General features: G+C 50.7%; 1 protein-coding gene across 1 annotated transcript in view; it reads left to right on the top strand.

The window, feature by feature from the left end:
- Positions 1-13,600, top strand: part of FBXL18 (F-box and leucine rich repeat protein 18) — a 50,396-nt gene extending 36,796 nt beyond the window's left edge. The window contains exon 5 of the mRNA XM_059716449.1: positions 12,124-13,600. Coding sequence (XP_059572432.1) covers positions 12,124-12,148 — 25 coding nt within the window. The 3' untranslated portion in view covers positions 12,149-13,600. The remainder of the gene's footprint in view (positions 1-12,123) is intronic.
- Positions 13,601-16,023: the final 2,423 nt, after the last annotated feature.

Raw genomic sequence — 16,023 nt, 5'->3', positions numbered from 1 at the left:
GCAGCACCTCTCCCCTGACCTGTTAGCAAGGACGTTTGGTGTCTATCAGAGCTGCAATTTCATGCCTTGCTTCCTTCAGGATTCTAGGATAGAGATTATCCAGAGCCCCCACCTTGACTGCATTAAACTGGGTCACGTGCCTGTTTCCCTTCAACGCCGTTCAGAGGATCCTAGAGAGGTATATGAATATGTCCAAGTGGCACACGCCCTTGGGGAGGGATGCATACGAGAGACCAACAGCGGTTTTCCCTCCCGTTGCAGTGATTCTCAACCAGGATACTGCTGCACCCTGGGGTGCTGTGAGATTCTTTCAAGGGTGCTGTGCAATATTAGCACTGTTAAGTGTGCAAGCACCTACATGTCATTCACACAAGACACCTGGAGCTTGCCAACAGGAATCCATAGTGTCAAATAAAACCTATTGTGGTCTTTCTCAGTTCTTTGCAATGAAAGAATTGCTGTATTATTTTTCTGTAGCCAAAGAATGAGTGGCAGCTAAGAGCTGGCATTTTCTGAGGGCTGCCTTATATCTGAAAAGGCTGAGAACCGCTGGCACAATGGCTGCAGTGAGTGAGCTATTCAGGGGAGCTGTTTTGGTAACAGTATAAAATGCAGGAATGGCCCCAGAGCCCAGGGATAGGGTTAATTCTGCGAATCCAGCTCTGTTTACAGCCCTAGCAAGAAAACATTAAGGGTTGTAGTGATAAAAGTTATGATTTAAAGGCACTCTCTGCTTTAGAGGAAGTTGGTAATTTGAAGATGGTCCTTCAGTTAAGTAGCTGTTAGTCAATCAGAGACAGATATAGGGTCTGCAGGGGTTGCTTACTGCTCCAGAATAAAACCTGCTGTTGAGTTCTTGCTCTCGTTTGCCTGTGTTTACTGAACCCTGGTGATTGCTACGAAGGTTTCACCAAGTCAGTGCTCAAAAGTCAAGAAATCCTGGAGTAAAGGTTCCCCGTGCAGCCTTCTCTGCCTCTTGGCTTTAGGATACAGCCTTTAATTAGCAAACACATACTACTTCTTGGAAATAATAGACCACCCTGCAGGTTTCTTTTGAGACTAGCTGCCCATACCACTTGCACCTTTGTATCACTCTGTGTATGCTAGGTTTATCAAGGTGATGAGTTTCTTACAGAAAAGCATAGCGAACTGGGTAGGGGCTCTGGCTTCAGCCTGCCTTGATCACTCCCCGTTTTACAAGACACGTCTTTCAAAGCCAGATTAAAAACTGTGTCGTGTTATTTGAGAGAGAACACGCAATGATACAAGTAGGCTTTTCTTGCGCGTATGCCGTGGATGGGAGAGCTACTGTTTTGCATGCAGCCTTTAAGTACTTCATTGTGCAATTTTGACTTAGATTTATTTCAGTGGAATTTCCTAGGTTGTTTTTGTTTAAAGAGGGAAAAGGTCAATAATCTGGACTGGAATGTTTCTCCCAGGCAGGGTGAAGCCCTCGGAGGCAAAGGCTGATTCATTGCCTTTTTTGCTCAAAGAAGGGAGGGCTCCTCTGTCCAGCTGAGAAGTTTGCATAAACTCTACGGAGAAGTTTCCCAAAGAGGTTTCCATCATGTGCCATACAATATGGACTCAAGGGTCAGCAATATGCAGATGATACAGCTCCACCTGTCCCTCTCCACAAGCTGTCACACTTGGGTGCAGTCAGCTTGTGCGTGCAGAGCAACTGGTTGATGCTGAATCTGAGCAAGACAGCGGTGATGCTGGGGGGGGCAGAGGAGGGTGCTATGGAAAGTCGGCAGCTGCAATGTGGTCTCACTGGGGAGAAGATCTCCACTGGAGTACCCTGGGTTGCTAGAGGGTATCCAGGTTGTAGCTGTATTGGTCTAGAGGAAAAAGCAATTTTTTTGCAAAAATCTAGTTGGTCTAATAAAAGATATCACCTCTACCACGAGTCCTGATTGCTTTTTCCTTTAGACCAATACGGCTACAACCTGGATACCTGACACATGGAAGATAATCGAAGTTTAGCTGATTTTTTTTTTTTTTTTAAATGAAAGCTTCATAATTTTACAAGGAGGAAGCAACTTTGACCATCTGAAATCGGAGATACTGCTCCTGCCTTTGTTCAAGGTCATTTACATCATCACAGAGCCTCCCAACAGAGCTCAGAGACACCTTAACAGATAAGAAATGCCTTCCCAGAACAGTATCCCATCTATTGACTCCTCTGCGAACTCCTATAAAATATGAAATTTCATTTCTACCCGGGAGAACTTTTGCAATCTTTTCTCTGATGCGTGATGAAGGGTGTTTGCGCCCAAAAGCTTGCAATTAAAGCAATTTTTTTGCAAGAATCTAGTCGGTCTAATAAAAGATATCACCCCTACCACAAGTCCTGATTGCCGGGGTGCTAGAAGCACTCTGGGATTCTTCCCTGATGTCTGTTCTCTCCTAGCAGTATCTGCAGGTCGCACAATGGGTCATTTCCAGTGAATGAGGAGACACTGTTCCTTAACAGCAGATGAGGACCTGGCCTCAGGTCTTTACTACCATATGGCCTGTGTATGGCCTACGGCTTGGTTGAAGGCTCAGGGCACTCCAGCTACTGCAGGATGCAATGGCACAAGCAGCCCTACCTTCTCGGACCTGTTCTCTAGTATCTGCGCCAGCTGCCACAGGTAAAGCTTCACTGCGTCGGGGAGACAACTTTCTCAGGGGGCTAATCCAGGATGGTGGCTTATGCTTTCTGGCTACACCTACATGTTACACTTACCTGGCCCTCAAACAGAGAGGTATCAACATATCTGCACAGTGCTTCAAGCAGCCTAAAGAGCACAGCTTGAGTGACAGCACCAGTCAGCCTGCCCCGGTGCTACTTAACCCGTCCACAACATTACACACTTCACTGCTTCTGGTTTAGGAAGGAGCCCACGCAGAGCAGCACGGCCTGCTTGAGGACACTGCTCTGGAGCGCGGTAAGTCTACCATGTGGACGGAGCCTCTCGGGATCAGGGGCCCATCACAGACCTCTGATCTCTCCCAGCGCGAGGCACGTTTCTTTGAAATTGCCCTATCTAATGTGAATGTATAGCAGGGTGTGTGTGTGCGTGCGTGCACTTATGTTCGCACGTACCACTTACATTCCCCAACAGACCTCTCTGCTGCACATACTTCTCCCCCTTGGGAGACGGTGAGAAAACAAACATGTGACAGATGTTAGTCACGTTGCTTAATGCGGTACTGGAAGGCGCTCGGATACTATGGTGATGAGCACAGCGGAGGAACCTGAATAGAGCAGCATAGAAGTAATGAAAGAGAGAGAACGCAAGGGGAGGCACAGGGAGAGCATTTCAAAGGAGATTAATTCTTGTCGCTTTCTGATGAAATTTGAAAAATCGCCGAGCTGGGGAAGTGCAGGACGGCTGCTTCAGATGGTTGGAGCCACGGAGCTCAGACCTCACCCCAGCCATGGCTGAGTGATGGGACGGAGCAGGGGAAGGCACTTTATCCTTCTTCCAGGGTGTTAATTAATGTACCCAAATTGGAGGCTTCCCAGGAACGATGGACGTTGGTGCTTGTTTGAGGAGAGATCAGGGGATGGCAAGCGATGCTCAGAAATGCCATTGGAGCTGAAGCCCTTTAAATTCCCACTTCCCCAGTGCCCGTGCCAAGGAAACAGTTGAAAGTGGTTGCTGAAAGTGAGTTGCGGCCCGTTACTCTAATGCCAGGTGAGCGCATTGCAGCTTTTCAAGGGTCGTGAGCCGTTATGACTTGCTAGTTTGGAAGGCCTGCAAAAAGGGGCCTTCCAGCTGAGCTGGCCCAAGCCTGGCTGCCACCGCCGGGGCAGAGGACACCCCTCCTGAGGTGTCGGGGACACTGGGGCGCCTCACCTGATGAAGCTGCAGCTTGTGATTAGCAAGGCTTCTGGTTCAAATTAGAGGTGCGGGAACATGTACCATGCCTGAGACATGCCTCAGGCCAGACATAAGAAGGGGAAGATGAGATTGTTGAGGTGCAAGGAGGAGGCAGGCGGTCCAGGTGCTGGTCCCAACTCTGCCACTGACTTGCTGTGCGACTCTGGCAAGTCACCTAGCCTTTCTCTGCACTGTCTCAGCCCCCTTACCCCCCAAAAGGGCAATAATGATGCTAAGTGAGAACTGGGAGGGTTTTGTACTTGTTCCTAAGTTTTTGATGTTCCCTGGGGTGGGTCACTTCATTGCTCTGTGCCTCAGTTTCCTACCTCGATAAGCATGACACTGATCGTTCCTGCTCTCTGCCTATGTCTGCCTCCTCTGGTTAGCCTGTGAGCTGTTTGGGGAAGCAAGTATCTGTAATACGTGCAGACAGTGCCTGGTGCAGGGAGCCCTGGTCACAGCTGCAACCTGTGGGTTACAACCAGGGTCTGAAATGACAGAGCCAGCGTGTCTAAAATGCCCTGGACTGGAAGCTCAAGTATGCTGTTGCCTGGAAGCCTGGGAGCTCATGAGCCGGGGTTGATTGATCCAGGTTTATCCCTGATGACTTCAAAGGGCAAAGGAAACTCGCTTGTGTTACACTTAAATATTTCATGGCCAAGCTGGAGTGGAAGGGATGCAGCAAGAGACGCTCGCGCATGTGGGTGAGGGGGGAAGAGATGAAATGCCAGCGAGAGAGAGAGGGAGAGGCAGCAATCGGGTTCCCAGAGACATCAGCTGTATGAGGAGGGGTTGGAGTTTGCTTTGGAAGACCATTGCCAGTTGGTGTAATCCCAGCCCCGAGTGCCTGGAGCCTTCCCTCAGCAGCTGGGTAGCTTCCCCTGGCTCCGATCGCCCTGCTGGGCAGGGGGCATTTCATTACAGGGTCTATTAAAGCAGCAATTAGATGGAGGGTTAGCTAAATGCCCAAGGTGGTGTGAAGCTCAACAGGTGCTGAGCACCCTGTGCCAATCTGATAAGGAAACAAGCCTTGATCATGGTAAATATTAAACAGGTATCTTTTTTCTCCTGGAGATGTGCTGGGAAGCCCAGGGACTGGAATGGCATCGGGGCTTTCTGCCGTGCTATGGGGCTGCGCTGAAAAGCAGGCCCACCTCCCCGGGATGGGATGGGGTGGGAGCTGAGTTTGTGGTGTGATATGGTGGCAGCGCTCACACTGGGAGGGGGGCCAGGGCTTGCACACAAGTTTCTCCGCTTGATGCTTTTTGAGATTTACTGCTACAGAGATACAGGGTAGGGGCCTCAATTTTCTTCCCAGCAATTTATAGCTGCTGAGCTCGGGGGCAGCATCTGTTTTCTTTTCCAGCAAGGTCTTTTGCTTTTACATAATTTTACAGCTGGTTTGACTAAGCTATGGGGAAGTTTAAATGACTTGCCCAAGGTCACAGTGCATCAGGGCTCAGCCTGGATTAGAAGGAACACAAGACCCTTTCCTGTTCCAAGTCCTTACTTGGACCTGCTGAACAACCTGGTTTTCCACTCCTCTACCTGCATGTAAACTGCCTGTGCGTTCACTAGGGGCCTGGGAGCCAAGGGCTGGGGCAGCCGATGGCCTTTCCTTCTGTTAATCTGTCTGCCATGGGAGGGGATAAAGCTTTGTTCCAAAGCCAGGGGTTGTTTTGGCCAAGGCTTTCCTACTGTTGCTCACTGCGGCTCAGCTCGAGCATGCAATCCTCCAGCTGGATCCCAGCAGCTTGGCTGCGTGTTAATGCCGGTTGTTGCTGCAGGCAAGACTTTGCTGTTAAAGAGGAGGGTGGCTTCGGCCCCGCTGCCTCGTAGTCTCACCGGGTGCCACTCGGGCCTCGGCTTGTTGATAACAGCAGCGATGCCAGATAGATCTCGATTCTTCTGTTTCGAGGATCAAGAAGTGTTTCCTGTGAATGAAGCAGGTGAGACCCCCCGGGCAGCCAGGGGGTAGTTGTGTCCTCTTCTGTATTGCAAGCAGCAGAGGGGATTTTGTGCTGGATCCCCACCAGGCAGAAGATCTCCCAGGTGCTGCCAAGGGGGTAGGTGACTTCAAGTCCCTGTTATAGCCCTGCATTCAGGGCTGATTGGGCTCTGTGGAAGAGTGAAGCAAAGACCCCAAACTGCCCAGAAAGATGGGCAGGACTCAGATCTCCCTCATACCTTTGCCCCAGCAGGGTGGTGGCACTTCAGGGACTCTCCACTGGCCCCACAGGACCCTTAGGGATCCTGCTGGAGCAGAGAAGGGAGGATCCCTCCCAGGAACACAGCGGTCAAGCAACTTGCCCCCAGTCAAGGTGCTTAACAAGAGAAAAGCATGAAATAGGACCCAGGCAGACAAGGTTCCTTGGGTGAATTTGATATCTTTTATTAGACCAACCCAAAAAGTTGGAGAATATTTATTAAGCAAGCTTTCGGACCCGGCTCTCCTGCTTCTTCCAGTGCATGCCCCTTTTCACTGCCCCACGCTTCCTCCAGCTGTTAGTGAGACCCCTGCCATCAGCTCTGGGCAGACACGGTTATCCCTTGGAGGCAGCAGCGAGAGCTGGCAGGTGCCGCGTGGCAGAGGTGAGAAGATCCAGATGGCGGGTGGAGGGGAATTCGCCACCCCGCGTCACCTCTCGCAATTTCACATGAGCTGCCGCGAGGCACCGAGTCCCCGGGAGGAAATGCCTGTCTCTGCAAATTGCCATTCAACACGTCAGCGCCGGGTGCAGGTTCCCGCTCTGTCGGCCGTCACCAGCCCCGCTCGGCGCAGCCCTGCAGACGAGCCCCCCGCGCACGTGCATTCATCGTTTGTCTCCTGCAAGCACCCAGAGACCTCGGCCACGTTCAGGAGCCCTTTGGAGCCGAGCGCTTGAGTAACACGGAGCGAGAGGCAGGCCCAGGACCACGTGGTTGTGCTTGATGGAGGGATGGAGACTGAGGCAGTGCAAGGGCCTGGCTCAGCATCGCACCATCCGCGAAACCTGCACCCTGAGGCCACCAGGGCATTTGCAGCCAGTCAGATCCATTTCTAGCACAAAGCCCCCTGGTTTTTCACAGAGCTTTTCTCTGAAGGCTGCACCCCTGGCCCAGGAGTGGGAATCACCCCTTACTCTTCAGACAGAGAGGAGGGGAAGAGCAAAGCTGCTTCTGGCTTCAAGAGGAGCAGGATTGAATTGGCCCCATTGTCCGTTCCCTGCAAAGCCTTTTTCTCCATTCTTTGACCTGAGGAAAGGGAGAGGAGCCACCACGGGGCGGCCAAGGAGGAGCAAACAGCATGATCTGCCCTGCATTTGACCAAGCCTGGCTGGCCCAGCAGTTGCCCCCTCCATGGACTCTACCAGAAGCAAACCAGCCAGGTGAAATAAAAGCCCCTGAGCCATGAACCCATGATCATTCTTGGGAGGAAACTGAGGCAGAGGATGCAACCCAGTGAAACCAGCGGGGCCATTCAGCTTCTCAGAGGCAGCAAAAATGATTATTTTTTTTTAACCCTTTGGGATTTCCTCCCCTCCCACAACTCTGAGCCTGCCCGAGGGAGAGGTGTTTGAGACCACCAGCTCTCGGGACCGGTCACGGTGGAGCTGCTCAGGAGAGAGGCAGCCAGCCAACTAACCAAGCTGCACGCTAACCCAGACACCGCACAGTTATTTTTCTAGGAATCGCATTTGATTGAGGCTAGGAAGGGCCTGGCAAGACAGGAGACTCCTTTCCAGCTCCCCACGGGCTCTGGGAGGAGAAGAAAGGCCAAGCCGAACCACCGCGGCTCATTCCAGACCTCAGCCGTTCCTGGGGTGAGTTTCCCACCCCTCCTGTTTTGTTTTAAATGCAGCGCGGGGGCCTCAAACCGTTCAGAAACTCCTTCACGTGAAGTGTTTTATTGGCATGTGGAAATAGTTTTGTCTGGTTTTCGGTCTGGCTGATGGCTAACGTTCCCCCTCCCTTTCCCAGCCCGCTCCCAGCAAAGAGCTGACAACTGTGAACGGATAGGAGGCCCTCGGCTTAACCGCACTTGTCTTTCCCCCTCTCTCATTGTTCGGAGAAGCCCCAGCTGTTTTTGGTCCATCCGCCGGGTTGTCGCTTACAATGTTCTTTTTGTGAGCGCTTTCCCGGAGGGGTTTGTAGGATGGCTGGGTTAGGACGTAGGGTAGCCGGACTCGAATGCCATTTCCTTTTGCCCCGTCTGAATTTCTGCAGAGTCCTCCCCACCCGGGGCAGGAAGAGCAGGGAGGTGTTGGTCCTGGCACGTGCAGGAGGCGGCTGGCAGTGTACACGGTGCCCCCAGGGGTGGACGTGCTGCTAAGAAGTTGAGTCAAATCCCCTTCGTGCCAATGGAAAGAGGATCGGCTCGTGCCAGGGATGTAGTTGGCCGAGCCCGTGGAAAGGACGGGAGGGGAAACCACATGGACTTCCTCTACCTGTAGACATAAAAAGCCGGTCAAACACGGAGATGGAGAGGGCCATCCTGTCCAGGCCATGGAGTTTCCATTTGACGCTGGCTGTCAAGCGGGCTGGAATCGCAGTTCCCCGAAGACCCCCGCATCATCCAGTGCGTTATCCGGAGGCGATTCAGCCTGTATGGTACAGCCGAGGTATACACGTGGCCTCTGTGCCGCCCCATTCCCTACCTGGTGGGGGGATGAATGCTTGGAAGAACAAACCTCTCCCCTTGCCTATAATTCCAGGCCTGGTTTGGAGGACGCATGCCTCTCCTGAGTTCTTCCTGTCTCTCTTAAGGGAACGCCGGCCAATCTTTTAGGCCAAGAATGTTGGATTCCTTCATTATTTATTATTTGCTAAGTGCTGACGTGGAGCATTCCTCCCCAGCCGGTTCCCTAGGAGAACGCGCGGCTCCTAATGGTGATGGAGCGAAAGGGGCTAGCCGTATCGATTCCTCCGCGCTGGACTCATTATGCATGGGAAGTAGTGTTTACCCCGGTGGGTGCATGCTGCTCTCCTGGCTTATGAGCCCAGCTTGGCTTGGGCAGCATGAGAGAAGGGCCCTGTCTTAAACCACAGGTCGAAGGGTCCAGACCAGGAGCCAGGTTGTGTGGCCTGGGCTCCTGCTTGGGAAGCCGGATCACATCCTGAATGTCACCGCAGGTTTGAGCCCCAGGCCCAAGGTGAGATCCTGCGCCTTACTGGTGCTGGAAGGGAGCTGCACACTTACAGGGGACATGTGGAAAGGAGATCTCTTCAGTGGTTGCCAAAGGCCTCGTGCCTCGCTGTCCTCTTGCATGGGAATCCTGATGCTGTGAGCTACCGAGCTTTGTGCCAGTCTGAGGTCTGGGCTGTTGCTGAGCGTGCCTCGGTGCTCTGTTTGTGGGCACGCAGTGCCCTTGGTAGAGAAGGTGTTAGAGAGAAATGAATTGCATTCCCCCCATGGGAGGCAGTGCAAGTGCTGACAGTGGAAGTGTCATTTTTATATGCTCCTCTTCCCTCATGTTTTTCTGCCTCGTGACACTGCAAAGACTGCATAAATCTGCGGGCAGAAAGGGCTGGATCCCCTGCAGCCATCAAACAGGGCCTTCATTGCAGATGTGCAAAGACAACGGCGATGTGACCCAGCTGCTATAATAGGTGGGGGCATTTCCATAGGCTCTCCTGGGCATTTGCTGTTGTCACCTGAGATGCCCGTTTTACCCTACTGTCGGGGAGTGGCAGAGGACCACCGGGACATGCTCCTGGGTTAATCTGGCATTACCACCCAAGCAGACTGTTCACAACATGAGCCTGTATTAACAGCACCTGAGCACTGGAGAGAGCATGGCCCAGTGAATCGAGAGCTGGAGATGGTGCCAGCCTCAGTTAGACTGACCCTACTTGGGCTTAGCGTGTACAGGAGCTCCAAGGGCAGATTCAAAGACGATGTATACATTGCTTGCTTAGAAGGCAGATAGAAAAGAGGCTCCTTTTGGTATGAAGGCCTCTGATACTTTACAAGGAGAGGCCAGGAGGAGTTGTGAATCCCTTTAGAGAAGCTGCCCTCTGCGGCCATCATCCCGGGGCACAGAGGAGCACAGCCTTGGAGTTCCCCTCTTGCCTACCTGGGCAGTGCTGCTGGTACCTGTCCAAGTGGAGAACGTGCACCAGGGGGTAACCACCATACCTTGCACCCCAGCATCTACTGGCAGCAGATGTGATAAATGCCAGGGGCTTGGTTTTAACTCGGCCACAGAGAACCTGTTTCTGTTTTTCCCGTCTTGCTTTGTAATGTGACCTCAGGAACCTGCGATCATCCTGCGGTGCTGCTGACAGCACGAACTGGGACAAACTGGAAAGGGAGGGAGACGCTCCCAGCGTCTGCAAAGTACTTGCATTCTGTGTGGATCCCTAGCAGGTGTCCAACGCTTCGGGATTGCTGCAGTGGGTGGCTGGTAGTCAGCTCCTCTTTCCACTTAACTGAGCAACTATTGGGTGGATTTACTTGTCAGATGGTTGTGGCCATTATGCTGTCCCCACTGTGGACGTAAAGGGATGCATGTTTGAAGAACTTTGGGCCCCTCCTTTTTCCAAGATGCCAAAAAAAAAGAGGGCTCTGCCCTACAAGGACAGGGTGACTCTGTGCATGTGCCAGGCAGTCTTGATACCAGGTGTGGTGAGGAAGCAGGCAGTCAGGGTCCAGGGCCTGCTTTGCTGTGACCCTGGACAAGTCACTTCACCTGTCTTTGCTTTTGTTTGCACAGCTGTAAAATGGTGGGAAGGCTCACTGCCCCCCGGGGCTGTTGGGGAGCTGAGTTTGTTCGTGTTCTTCAGGATCCCCTGGGTCAGGGGTCTGTAGCCTATAACCCGGGGACCAGATCTGGCCTGCAAAGAGATCAGGTCCAGTCTGTGGTGGCACAGGGGATTGGGGCATCATCTCACACCAGTGCATTCCCACCCTCTGCAGTGCCCACTACAGCAGCCCATGCTTACCTTTGTCACTGAGTTTGTCCCTCCTCGTTGCTCTTTGGGACAGGAATCTGGCACTCAACTGTGCGAGTAAGCAGAAGTGGCAGCAGCGGGTGCTGTGGCTGGGATTTGTGGGCTTGTCCCAATGGGTATTTTGCATTTGTATCCAGTCAAGGACTAGGGGGTCCTTTGCAAACGTTGAATCCACCTCACCATCCCTGGGAGGGGTCCCCTGTTCCAACTACTGGCCTGGCCTTTGTTTGCCATTGCAGGTAATGGGTCTAAGGAAAGGTGCTGTGGGACACGCAGCTGGGAGCTTGTATCTAGACGCTGCAAGCATGTGTGTGAACGCAGGGTGTTGCACTCCCGGTGTGTGCCTTGGGGAACGTTCCCACATCAATCGGGGTTCCTTGCAGTATCGAACATTTTGTACTCCAGCCCAGCCAGCCTTGCTCGCCCCCGCCACCCTCCCCCCCACCTACATATGCACCCCTAAGCTCCATCAGTATCTCCCATCCAAATGAGCTTATGCTTATTTTAATCCCCATCCAAAGCCTGTTCAACTCAATGGAAAATACTCCCTTTGGCTTAAGCAGGGTTTGGGATCAGGCTGCTGTAGCTCTGGAAGGTGGATTGCTCTAGCCTGCTATGCCCAAGTGCTGTTTATCTGTCTCTCCCATAGTAGCCTGCTCCTATTAGTGCCCCCTGCCCCTATTAGTGACCCCATGTGCCATGTTAATGTGGGCCTGGTGTGATCAGTCCTATGAATTTTTTTTTTATGTGCGACTGACAAATCAAGGAAAAGAATGTATTTTGAACAAGTGGTGATTATTATTCAGAATATCAATACAGCAGAAAAAAGTGGGTTCTTTGTGTATAATGAAACATCTGTCAGGAAATAGTCACGCAGATTTCTTTTTTCTTTTCTTATTTTTCACCTCTTTAGTTTATTCTGACTGAATTTTAACCCCCTGCAGCCTGGAGCCCCCTGCCTCTATAGGAACCAGGTTGCTTGCAGCCGGTGCCGTCTTGCCGGAAACACCTGTTCATTGAATGTTGAAGGGGATAACTCTTACAGCTCCCAGATTTGAGAGATGATCCAGCTTGTACATCTGGAGGACCCTTCATTCACTCTGCACAGGGTGACAGTAGTGACACCAGTACTTCCAAAGACCCATTGCTTTGTCGATTGAGGCAGCCAGGGGATGTATTGGAATAAAGCCTTGGATGCCATAGGCTCTGTGATAGTGCTTGTGCTGTTGCCACTTGAAAGGACCAGGGATAGAGCTCAATAACATCTAAGGATGTTTCCCATTTGACCTAATGGAGAATCTCCATCTATGGTTTGCAGGACAGGGACGAGGACACATGGTTGAGCAGTTCAGAGTCCACAGCGTGGAGAGTGGTGATGCACTTGCTCCCCAGCCAGTACATCGCAATATTCAGCAGCAGCTCTACATAACAACCGAACGCAGCACCAGAAAGAGGTGAGACTTTATTTATTCAGCGTTCAGGAGAGTGAAGGAAAATTATGCCCAGCTTTCCAGCAGGCGCTCTCTTAGTGCCAGGAAAGTTAACACTACAGCCCTGTGGCTTTCTGTGCTTGTAGTAGCTGGGCCCCAGGCTCTGCTTTACTCTTGTAAGCTGCTTTCCCAGACTGGAAATTACAGGCATGCTGTTGAGTCCAGCTGGAAGAGGACACGATAGCCAGAACGCACCCCGCTGTCAGTGCCAGGCATTCGGTAATGAAGTGCAAGGTCCCAGCATCATGAGATTGACTTAAAATAACAAGATGTATTATTTTTGTTAGAAAATCAAATACATTTTTGATGCTTTTTATTTGCATGCCTGCTTTGCAGTGGTTGAGGCCTCGGTTTCCAAGCTCCTCTCTGCAACAAGGAGAGCTCGAAAACTTTTTGTTTTTCCTTTTTTTTTTTCAAGCAATAAATAAAAGCTGAGATTCGCACAAAATCACCCGATTACAGGAGCTGGAGCACTGAGAAAAGCACCAAATATGGCAAGTTCCATAAAAAAATTATGACAGTTGGCAGCACCAGATGTTTCAGAATGAGTATTTGTTTTAAGTCTTTTTGGCACTTCGTAATATTTTCTCTTTAAATTGAAGAGTTGACCGAACTGTCTGGGTCTCCTTAGCTGCTACTGCCAAACGGGCATTGTAAAGGCCCTTTCTGCTCTGGAAATAGGAGGAGTGAAGCCTTCTGTTTCTTGTACGTATCAGTTGGTTCAACAATCCTACCCATAAAGGGGCCCCAGCCACCCTATTTTCTCTTTCTCTTAGTATATAATGACTTAAATTGTCCAGACCCAGGGAACAAAAAAAAAAAAAAATCCACGCATGTGCTCTCATGCATCCATCCCCTTCTTTGTTTGCAAATTGGTCCCATGTTTCAGGCAAGAATGCACATAGTCCACTTGAAATGCAAATGTTCCCAAACTCTTCTTTAAGTTTATTATGCAGCTAGGTTTATGGTTTTACACTCTTGATTGAACGCAGGATATAGAATTAGACCTTTTAGATTTAGTAGCAACAGATGCATCTTAATGCAAATGAATATGGTTTTGCCACGCAGTGGTTTTGTGTGTGTGCAAGAGCGAGGGAGAGTTACATATGATTAAAACAATTTGGTGGATAGTCCTTCAAATGGAAACTTGAATTTGCTTTGCTTCAGCTCTCATCCCTTGACAGTCCTCTCTGCAAATCTTCCAGTGAGTGCATTAATCAGCAGGAATGCTTTGTGGGAAACAGATGATTTAAGAACAGTCACTGGAAGTGAATTTGTGATCATGCATGCTTGCCCTGGAAACCTGATTATTCTGCGAGTTATCCAGTCCTGTTTATTACATGTTCCCAGAGCCTCCCACAACGAGGTCCTGTGCGACTCTGGGCTATTGGCACTACACCCTACACATGTTAAACAGCAGCAACAGTGTCCTGCATCCGATCAGAAGTAACCGACAGCCGATTTAAAAAAAAAAAAAGGGGGAAAAAAAATGCAGGTATTAAACTGTCTCTCTGAGCTTCTCTTCAATAATCTACAGACCTGGACTCTGATTAGCCTAAATTATTTAGCTAAAAATTCTGAATAGCAAATAAATATGGAAAAATTGTAAACAGCTCACGGACAGCTCCCTAGCAGAGAGAGGCTAAATTCATAGTGAATAATTTATTCATTATGAATTATTCGCTCAGCTCAGTTGCTGAAGAATAGCTTCTTCCCAACCTTTGCTTGCCAAATGGTCTGTCTCACAGAATGACTTTACTGAAGCTGAATCAGCTGTTTTCAGAAAAGGCTCCTGCCGGGTCTTAGAGACTCGGGGATTTCAGTGCTCTCGGGTGGTGGGATGCGACCCACCAGGCGCCCCTGCTAACCTGCTTCCGAGTCGAATCTCAACCCGCCGGATGAATGGAGCCGCTCTGTTGGCTTGTGGGGTCCTAACGCCTGCGCCTGGTGTCTGTGAAAGGGTGCTGGGGCCCGTAACAGAGGTTCGGTGTACAGGCTGATAAGGCCTGGTACTAATAGGAATGCACCCCTGGAATTCAGGGGAGGAAAAAAAGGGAACAGAGGCATTTTCCCTTGATTTAAAGTCCCCCCTTCTGTACTGTTTACACATCAAACACTGCACTTTTGTGTACGACAAGAAAACCAGGCACCAAAACCAGCTTGTCGCTTTTCATTGCTTTTTTTGCACATTGTTCAGGTTGGACAAATGTCACGAGTAATTAAAAGGCGATCAGGCTTTAGGAAGCCTTTCAGTTTTAATCACGTAAATGCAGTGTTTGTACCGAGAAGGACAAATTACTTTTTTTTTTTTGCCGCTCTTTCTAACCTTTAAAGGTGCCCTTTAAAACAAAAGAAGGTTAAAATTTGCACTGAAAGCAGATTTCAACCTTCCAGGTGTCTTAACTGTTCTGCAAGTGCAGCTGCTCTGCAGGAGAGGAACATGCGTAACGAGTCTCGACTTGTTGAGTCAGTGGGGGCCTGATCCTCCTCCCGTCGGCTTTCGTCAGAGGTGTGGGATGAGGGCTTGAACGTGCTTGACCCGCAGTGGGAATGCTTGTCAGGACCCAGAATTACATTAGCATCTCGTGCTGTTTTCTGGCCAACGTCCCAATCCTGCTTGGAGTTGCGCGTATGCTGAATTCCACCTGTCCACACTGGGACTGCCCCAAAGCTGCACAACCGATTGCAGGGTTGACTTATGCCCTGCTGAAGACTAGGCAAGTCCCACACGGCTGTGGCTCAGAGTAAAGGGCTGAAAAAATAGAAAGGAAACAGGAAAACAAAGCCCTTTGTTGGCAGCCTGGCGCTGGGTCCACTGGCGTTGGGTGATCTGTACTGCCCGGCTGCTTGTGCTGGTGCATGTCTCTCGCTGGAAGCGGCTATTTTTACTTTCAAACCTACTGCGGTGAACTGGTAAAACCTATGCCAGCTCCACCGGTTTAAAGAGCAACCAAGCCACGGGGGAAAGTTTTGATCCCAAGAATAGTTACTCAAACAGGGTGGACAGTGCCCAAATCCCCCCTCTGGCCAGCACTTGTGGACTCAAGGGGAGCTACACAGAGGCTGCTTTAAATGAGAAGCTTCCCAATGGATCTTGCAAAGGCAGGCAGGAGAGGAAATAACAGCCGGCTGTATTCTCCCAACTTGTGTGTTTTAATGGGTTAACAGCAGGATTGCTAATTACCTCACCCTTGAACTCTCCCCCTGTAAAAGGCAGCATCCACCAGGGTTTTTCTCTCAAGTTCAAAGCTCTCTGTGCCCCCATGCAGTTGGTTTACATCAAGTGCCTTCCTGCTTGGTGCGTGCAGTGTCGCCTACTTCCCGAAGAGCGGAGAAGGAATCGGCAGCTCTGATAAGGACTCACAGCGGCATGGACCCAGATACATCACCATCCGGACTTGGGGAAAGAGGGTGATCTTGGCAGGTGTCGCACTTCGTGAGTCTGATGAGCTTGTGGGTCTGGCTAGATCCAAGCGTGGTGTGTACAAACCGTGGGTGGGGATGGGTTGCTGAACTTTGGGTGTGGAGAGCAATCCCCCATTCCCTGGGGTCCCACCACAGCCCTGCTAACGAGCCAGGAGTGACTTTTAGCTATGCTTGAGGACATCGTGGTTTTGAGGGCTTCTGTCTCCAGAAAGCAGCTTTGAGATCATTCAGCAATGACCTCAGCTGCAGATGAATAAGAGTCTCTTGGGAGGAAAGGTTGCATAGAGTTGATATTCCTCTGA

The sequence above is a fragment of the Alligator mississippiensis genome, chromosome 13 (assembly GCF_030867095.1).
Source record: "Alligator mississippiensis isolate rAllMis1 chromosome 13, rAllMis1, whole genome shotgun sequence".
NCBI lineage: Eukaryota > Metazoa > Chordata > Crocodylia > Alligatoridae > Alligator > Alligator mississippiensis.
Note: the sequence above shows the minus strand (reverse complement) of the source record. Positions and strands in the feature narration are given on the sequence as shown.